Below are 9,574 nucleotides of genomic sequence, written 5' to 3'. Positions count from 1 at the left end.
GGTCTCGATTCTATAAAAGAACAACCGAAAATTATGTAGGTGTTATGAAAGAATATCTTACCGCCTGGGTCCAGTGCTACAAAAGGGGTCCAAGGGTTAGCACACTGTGGCACTCCCAGCCGTCTGTAACTTTCGAGCAATGGATGAGGGACCCATACCTCCCCGAAATGCCTTAGGGGTGGGGTTTGTCCATGAGAGAGAGACCTAAAAGTTCATTCCTATATTTAGCTATTCATTCTAGCTGATCTAGTACATTTTGGGATACTTTTGATAATTGATATTTTGGAGACATGATCTAGTTGTTCAGCATATCCCAATTTTTGTAATGTAATAGGAATTTTTGTAACAACTTCCTCTCTCAAGTAATATATGGTAAGTGACTTTACGTCACATCATGTTATGAAATTTTATGTTTGACCCAAGCATCTAGAAGTGTATTAAGTAGTAATAAATGTATGCATAATTGCCGACCTAAGTTTTAATTGATAATTGTAGAATATCTAACTGTATGAGAAGCATCGATCACAGTTAGAAATAAGCAGATCCTAATCTAGGACTACGAACTTTACAAGGATGAATGAGAAGTATATTGTACCTTATTACCCGTGAGCGGTATGTGGCCTAACTTATTTGGAAACTGATACTTACATAAATGTTACTAGTTGGCAAAATTGATTGATGAAGTTACAAGTAGTAATTGTATGTATGATTTATGCATCTTAATGATGGGTTGGTCGGTAATGAGACAAGTCCCAACCATTGAGCAAGAAAGAAAAAGACGGAGATGTAACTACTAATCCGCTAACCCATTCCGTCTTAACCTACGTGAGTTGTCTTAAGTTATACTTTTGAATGAATTGGGTTGGTTGATAATTTTCCAATCCGCGCTCAACCATCTAGTTGGTTCTAAAATAAATATTTCAACAAGTTTTTTTACTTACTTTGTCCCAAAATAAATATCAATAATGAAAATGACACACAATTTTATAAATATATAATTATTATACTTTTTAATTCATCAAAGAACAATTTTTGCTTTTTATAAAAGAATGAGAAATTTTCTCCATCTCATAACTACGGATAGAATGAAAGAAAAAAATATTTACTTTTGAAAGTAGCCACTTATTTTGAGACAAATTGAAATAAAAATGGAGACACTTTAAGAGTTTTAAAAAGTTTATTACACTAATTAACGATTTTAATTATCATTAACATGTCATTACACAAATATTCTGAATCAGGAATAATCAATTTCTTACCTAAATTTAAATATTTCCTCCATACGAAAAGTGTTCCCCTTTCTGGGTGTTTCCAGTTTTGACTCACTGGCCGCAGTCAATTCGTGAATGCTCTAGCGAAAGTTTCTAGATGATGGATTTACAAAAAACAGCCCCTCAAGGTTTGTTCCATTTCCAAACAGTCTCCAATGGTTTTTTAACAGACGATAAAGCTTATAAATTGACTCAAATCATCCATCAACCGTTAATATTTATTATTGCTTAATTTTTATTTTTTAAGCTCCTCCTATTATTTTTATAAGTTGAAAATTATCATCTTTTTAGCAGTAAATTAATTGATTGTTCCACGATTAAATAAACAATCTAACGATATTAATAACATTGATTCAAGTTTTTTCTTTTTAAATAAATGACTTTTGAAATCTAAAATTACTGGAGGTTCATTTTAAAAGAAACGGTAAGTCAAAGATGTAAGACTTTTAATATTTAGAAAAAATACAATTTTTTTTATTTAATTATCAAATTTATAAATAAAAGTGAACATCATTATATTACTTTTAGACACTTCTGGGTTTTCAAGATGTTACATATCCATTGGATGGTGTCTAACAAATGTGTACTTAATTGAGACTATTACTTGGCTAGTATGTTCCGTTACAATGCTAGAGATGTAAAAAGAACATTTCTAGAGGGTAGTTTTTGCCATTTTGCTAAACATCAGGGGTCACATGTGGATTTTATTTGTATACATATACAAGCCTATTTCTCTGTGTTCATCATCTTTCTCTTTCAATGGCGAAAAAGAGTGAAATAAAGCTTATTGGAACTGTTGCGAGTCCATTTGTGAACCGGGTTCAATTCGTCCTCAACCTCAAGTCCATCGAGTACGAGTATATCGAAGAAAATCTCGCCTGTAAAAGTGAGCTCCTATTGACATCAAACCCGGTTCATAAGAAAGTTCCGGTCCTTATTCATGCAAACAAGCCACCAATTTGTGAGTCGCTTATCATAATCGAATACCTTGATGAAATCAAACCCGACGTCCACCGCATCCTCCCTTCCGACCCTCTGGAGCGAGCTGATAACCGGTTTTGGGCCAACTATATCGATAACAAGGTACATAAAAAAATCATACCCTTGTATTTAAATGTCTTCAAAATACATTAAAAACTTAACGCGAGGAATGCAAAGCCTCATAAGTTAGTAGATCTAAAATAATGCCATAACGCTTACGTGTTTCGTGTTTGTTGTCTATGTCATGTCAATGTCTCACCTCATATTGCATTATAAGCACTATCTTAAAAGATATTTGACCAAAAATCTCAACCTTTGACATTATTTAGAGTTGCTTTTTAGATTTTTATTTCCAARTCTGTTTATATGGCAAGATTTTTTAATTAATGATTTAATGGTATACAATTTTTTAATATATGTTGTCTTTTATTTTTGGAAGTTTTCTTAATTCATTTCTAATTGTTAGCTGTATAACTTTTTGGTACTGTCGTTTTGGATATATATATATATATATATATATATATATATATATATAGGGTATATTTCTTTTACAACCTTGTGCATTTGTACAACCTTTGCAACCCAATTAATTGAGACATTTATAGAAATGATTGGAGTTCATTTATTATGATTTGAATATTTATGGAATATGAATATAGTTCATTAATTATGATTAATACTTTATATTATGAAACAATCAAAACTTCTATGAAATCACATATTCATCAAATGAAATGGACGGTTGAGATTGTATTGTAATGGTTGTATAAATGTCAATGATTGTATAATAACCAACACACACACATACACACACACACATATATATATATATATATATATATATATATAAATTGTGACTGTATAAAAAGTCAAGTTTAGCAATATAATGCAATAAAGAAATAAAAAAAAATTATAGTTAAATTACAACGTTTTATTTTCACTTAATCGAGTGATAAATGTGTTTTGCTGATGTATGTGTTGTCATCAGTTTTTCCCATTGTATGAAGAGATGAGGGTAACGCCAGGAAAAGAGGGAAAAGATGCAATAAAAAAACGGATCATCGAAGGATCGGTGTTATTAGAGGAAGCATTTATAAAGTTCAGCAGGGGGAAGACTTATTTCGGTGGAGATGATGTAGGATATCTAGATGTTGTTCTTGGGTGTTTTATCGCTTGGACAAAATTTACTGAAAAAAATAATGAGTTCAAGGTGTTTGATGAAGTGAGAACTCCGAGACTTGTGGAATGGGTGAAACGTATATGGTCACATGAAGCCGTCAAGGATGTGATCCCGGGGAATGAAGTGCTCGTCAACTTCTATATGATGCTTCAAAAGTATAGACCACCAAGAGCTGTTTAAAATCAATTTTATATTTATATATCTACTACTACTACGTACTACTATATAATCAAACGTTATTCATATTTCAATTTGATTTGAATTATGAATTTATTTTATGTAAGTCAAGATCACAACAGTGCTCTTGTACAATAATTTTTCCTTTATCAATGTAGTACTTTGTGTTTAGAATTTGTGTTTTTATTTATTCAAGCTTAATAAACTCTAGACATCGGTTTAAATATACTAGAAGGGTATTCACGTAACACAACTTGATAAATTTTGATTTTAATGTTTCATTTTATTCTTTATCTCTGTTGATGTTATAATACGGTTTTATATGGTTTTGAAGATATCATAAAAATTTAAAAAATAATATCGATATTAGTACAAATTAAGAAGGTGCTTGGGATTGCTTATTTAAAACAACTTATGATTTTTCTTAAAGTGTTTATCAATTTATGTGGTGTCAAACCAGAGTTCTATAAAAAATGTGTGGATTAGCTTATGACAATAACAAAATGTAATAAACTAATAAGTATTTCTTTTCTTTTCTCCACTCAAACATTAAACTTCTTATTATCGGTACCACACTAGAATATATTAGTAAATTAGAAATGAGTAATTTAACAAAAACTCCTTATTATCGGTGCCAAACCGGTATAATTATTTTATTTTTCCATCTAAAAACTAAAACCTCTTTATTACGGGTACCACGCCCGAATAAGTTAATAAACATTTTAAATAAACAATCCTAAACATTCCCTAACTATTTAAAATTCTCGTTGATTGTATAATTTCTTTAATCTAATTTCTTATTATAATTTAATTTCGGTTTAATAACGAAATAATTTATTTACGGTTTAATAATATAATTTTTTATAAAGATAATAATTAAGTATTTTTAATGAATTCAATGATCATCATGATTATATTTTATATTTTTCATATTTAAAACGAGATGTTTATCGTAAATATTTGATTATGTTTATCTACAATTAGTTAGACGAATTCAAATATAAAACTTTAATAAGTTTTACTTATACACAATTTACTTGTAATCTTATATTTAAAGTAATATGGATCAATAAACAGTATTTGATGCATAAAAAAAATTAAGAAATTTTCTATCAAATACTTTATAATATAATATAGATAACATTTTATAATATTCAACAATTATTTAAAAACCTTAATAATTGCAATAAACATTGAAAACTAATATATGGATTTAAATATTCAAATATTATCTTTGTGTTTGAAATATAATAATTAAATAAAAAAAACCCATCTCTTGATGTTTTCCTTAACAAGAGGAGGTTACGTATTGGCTTCTGTTACTAAAAAAAGCAATCAAATCGCATGTATAATTATCAAAGAGACGGATCATAACATAACAACTATACGTCATCAAATAAAATGCAGTTAACTCTGCTAAGTTGTCTCATGTTAATGGAAATAAGATATGTGAGATGAAAGTTCTCGCCACTCATTTTTCATCAACACAAAATAAGATTCATGATTTTATGTTGTAAATTTTTTTTTTCCGATTAACCTGGATATCCAACCTGTTATGCAAGCCGATTAATCTCGGGACGATCACCAGCTTTGCAGGTAGCCTGGAGTCACTGTATTTAGACCTCCGTGGCCACAAAAGGATTTTTGTTCTTTTTTGTGGATTTGAACTTGGGACTTCCAGACACTTTTGACCTTTGGAGTCGAGCTCAAACCAATCAGACATTGATAAATAAATAAAAAAGTTTGGTGTTAATTTAATTTAAAGGTTATTAAATTAACTTATTATATAAAGCTTGAAGTGTTACATACATAGGAATCAGAATCATATTTTAAAACATGTAATTTAATCAATATTGTGTGACTCAAATGTTTATATACTCCATTTGTTTTCGATATATATTTAGCAGCACGTACAATTTTATGTCGTTATTGGAAATACAATATCTGTGATAAGTTTTCGGGACTATGTTATCTGAAACATACCAATAATTATTACTTAAATTAGTAACAGTTTGTGAACTTCGTATGCGTTTACCAGTCTTATGAAGAACCTTTTTAATTTATTTATTTTTTGATAATTTATGTTTTTAAATCGATAAAGTTTTGCTACCTACATGTGTGTTGTAGAATTGGACACGTCCATGCAAACAAAAATGTAGAGATGAAATTAAGTGATTGAGGTCCTTTTTTTTAACTTTTTTGATGGATTGGTTTGAACATATATAAAGTTAATATTAAATGAATTGATTTATTTTTACTAAAAGTTAAGATATATCTAACAAAAACATCAATCAACGTTATTATTGTAACATGATTATAAGAACTAGTGATAACAATAATATAATTACTGCTAATGGATATTTCTTCAAAACAAACCATACCACTATAAAAAAATACCTCTAAAAATGACAAATAACTAATGGATATTATTTTAAAATTTTGACATTTGAGTCGGTGACTTTCCCACCTTTTATGCAACTCCCATAACATATATGTCAAACACATGGTTTCGAGAAATATTTATATATTTGGTGAATTAAGTCCACTTATTATTTAAAAAGATCAATGATTTACCAAAAGGAGAAAAACATAACAACATAAAGACTATACAGATTTGACCCACACCGTTAGGTATCACGTGTAAATTAGGTACACAGACGTGCTTGGCAATGGCGGAGAATTTGGACCACGTCTTTCTGACGTGCTCCACGGCAAAGACTATTAACGCACATTTAGCCTTGTGGGTGAATTGGTGGCCGGCAAATGCTTCCTCGACCCGTAACATGTGGTCGGCAATCTCAAGGAGGGGGGACACGAACTGAAGAGAGGTCAGTAGGGTGATTATGGCAGCTTTCTTTTGGACGATTTAGCATCAGAGGAACAGCAAGACGTTCAACGGAAAGAGGAAATTGGATAAGGAGGTTTGTAATGAGATTCAATTCACTGCGTATGATTGGATTAGTTGTAAAGCGAAAGGTAACAAATCTCTTAGCTGGGAGAGATGGCTATGTAATCCGGTTGAGGCTGTGTACTCTGTTATTAACTAGCTCATCGCTAGTCTTTTTCTCCATTATTAATACATTACTCTTTTGCGGTTCAAAAAAAAAAAGAACCGAGTCTTTATAAGAAGCTTAATCCTAAAAAAACACTGTAATTCCTACACTATGATTGCTAGTTAGATTTGAACCCTCTCATGTTTATATAAGTATACAACACTAAAATAAAAAAAAATTGTTACACCTCTAAGATACAAGTTTCTCGTTCTAGAAAATTCGATTACTAAAATGCGATTTCCTTCAATCGAGAGAGATGTTAGGAGTAATCATTCTAGTAACTTATACATATATATATATATATATATATGTGTGTGTGTGTGTGTGTGTGTGTATGTGTGTGTGTGTGTGAAGGGTTTAAACGAGAACCCGTGTGATTTGGAAAAATGCTAGAACAGTTGTAGGCCTCTAACCTTTTTAATTAATTCTTTAAATAAATAAAAATATATCAATGAGTGTAGTAATGTAATAATGTATTTTTTATAATTATATGTTATTTTAATTAACTGTAATTATCACATGATTTTAGATTGAAACTGATCACGTCGAACTCACGTCCCCATCCCCATCCCCATCCCCATCGTTTTCTTTATCTATGTCGATCTTGTGCTATCAATCTACACTGTGATAATTATGTGACAAGCAAGCAACTAGGTTGGGTAATATGGATCTCATCCAGATATTCTGCACAAATAAATGAATAAGTGAGTTGTGATAATCATGTAATAATCAAGCAATCTGACAAATTTTTACATTATACATTAATCGATTTTGTCCTAATTAGATTGTGATAATCATGTGATAATCAAGCAATCCAAAAATTATGTGCATTAGACATTGTAAATGAACTTTAACTACAATGTGATAAACAAGCATTATGGGATTTTTTTTTACATTATACATTAATCGATTTTGTTCTAACTACATTGTGATAATTAATCATGTGATAAACAAGCAATTTGGCAATTGCATACATTATATATTAATCGATTTTGCCTTAACTACATTTGTGACAATCGACTTTTGAGTTGTGATAGTTTGCTTATTCAATTTCTCGACCATGCCCTTAACTGTGATAAGTCTGTGATTGACATTCTCTCATCGAATCTCTAATAGATTGAAGCTCTAATTGATTACAGACATCTATCAAATCCTAATTGAAGTGTCATAATATGTGATCAAGCTATGTTATTAGACACATACCTTTAACCTTCTTCCTCGATACCTCGAGATAGACTGTACGATCTTCTTCCTCAACGTCTTCGAACAAGAGTATACGCTTGCCCTAATAGGAATGTAAGCTATCATTGTGTTGTTTGTGATAACCCAAGGTCGACGATGATCATCATCACAACCCAGATGATCGAATACTCTACATTGTGTTATTTGAATTTTTTGGATATCAATTTCCAATTTTACCTTTCCACGTCTTCAGAATATTTGAAATTATTTTACTACGTATTTAAGTTTGAAAAATACTTTAACTTCTCTTAGAATATGATTTTAAACACAATTTTTAGCTTAAAGGTTGTTCTCGCATTCTCGTAAATCATAAGGGTTCTTGTTTGTGAACGTTTATATCATAAATAGCATGAATATAAACATTAGACTTTTGTATGTATCTCATGAAACTCACCTTCATAGGCTTCCTCTTCTATGAACCATTAGAGTTATCCTGTAATATTTATTAAACAATCTGTCTTCAATATTGTTTACACTTATTTTATAACCTCTATTCATTAGTCCAAGTCCCAATTTGAATTTATTCATCATCAAATCCATAATTTACCTCCATATCATATCATATCATATCATATCATAACATAAGGATTTCAAAATATTCCAATATTCCAAAAGTTTTGACCCTCAGGGTTATTTTCCATTACTTTTCAATTATAATATATAATATATAGTTGGTGTTTTATAAAACACTTGATTTCATAGAAAACTTTATCAAATAATGCCCTATAAAATAATTAATACAATATTTCTTTTATCACAATTACTAAAAACTTGTTACGACGTTCAAAAATGTCTTATAAGTTTATTATATTTCCTTTAAATATGACATTTTGTTTTATGATACTATAAATTAAGTTTTATAAAATAATATACTAAAATACATAAATTTATTTTTTGACGTCCTATATATCAATTTTATTATATCATTTATAGAAAAGCCATCTTATATTTTCTGATAATGTTTGTCTTTAAATTGGTAGACTTGTACCTACATGTCACTCGTGACCTAGAATTGGCCATGTCAATGACAACAAAATCGTCTACAACATGCTAAACATATGGTTTTTAAAAGTATTTATYTTATATTTTCATTTTAGTAATAAATYCATCTTTATTTTCGATTTCTTCTATTTCCTTATCACCTTATATCTATGTTGGCAATACGAGATTATTAAAAAAATTATGAAATTATGGAATATGAAATCACTGATTTAACATATCGTTATATTTTATTTTAGATTAAATTATGATGTTGATGAAATCATATTGTAGTAGTTACAACAATTAGTTGTATATTAGAAAGTTATTTATTCATCTGTAAATTGGAGCCTTTTTCAACTGAATTATTGATATTTTTGTTACAATTATATTTATAGTAGATTGTTCTCTGATTACTTTATTTAACATTCGGTTCGAATTGGAGTCRTATGATATACAAATTAACATACAGTGATGCTCATTTGACAAAAAGAAAAATCAGATTAAGTAATGAGCACACTTCACTAGTCATTTGAATTAAAAAACAAAGAACATGAGAACCTTTTTCTAAGATGTGATTCAATATTTTGTAGTTTTGTTGTGGTCAAATTTTATTCTTTACATGGACACCTACCTACTATCTCTCTAACCATTTAATATGTACATATCACTATTAGAAGAAAGATGACTTT

General features: G+C 29.5%; 1 protein-coding gene across 1 annotated transcript; it reads left to right on the top strand.

Moving 5' to 3' along the window:
- Window positions 1-2,030: 2,030 nt before the first annotated feature.
- Window positions 2,031-3,736, top strand: LOC112505193 (glutathione S-transferase U17-like). The gene is made up of 2 exons (XM_025109131.1): window positions 2,031-2,354; window positions 3,241-3,736. Exons 1-2 carry the CDS (start codon window positions 2,031-2,033, stop codon window positions 3,610-3,612), a joined length of 696 nt encoding a protein of 231 aa, XP_024964899.1. The 3' UTR covers window positions 3,613-3,736.
- Window positions 3,737-9,574: the final 5,838 nt, after the last annotated feature.

The sequence above is a fragment of the Cynara cardunculus genome, unplaced genomic scaffold, assembly GCF_001531365.2.
Source record: "Cynara cardunculus var. scolymus isolate 2C unplaced genomic scaffold, CcrdV1 Un_Scaffold_8925, whole genome shotgun sequence".
Classification (NCBI taxonomy): Eukaryota; Viridiplantae; Streptophyta; class Magnoliopsida; order Asterales; family Asteraceae; genus Cynara; species Cynara cardunculus.
This window is presented reverse-complemented; position numbering and strand designations above follow the sequence as displayed.

What these genes read in the sequence shown, in the direction of transcription:
- LOC112505193 (XM_025109131.1), top strand. Translation starts at nt 2,031, where the DNA reads ATGGCGAAAAAGAGTGAAATAAAGCTTATTGGAACTGTTGCGAGTCCA. An exon ending in CCAACTATATCGATAACAAG is followed by an intron (nt 2,355 to 3,240) that starts GTACATAAAAAA and finishes TGTTGTCATCAG; the next exon opens with TTTTTCCCATTGTATGAAGA.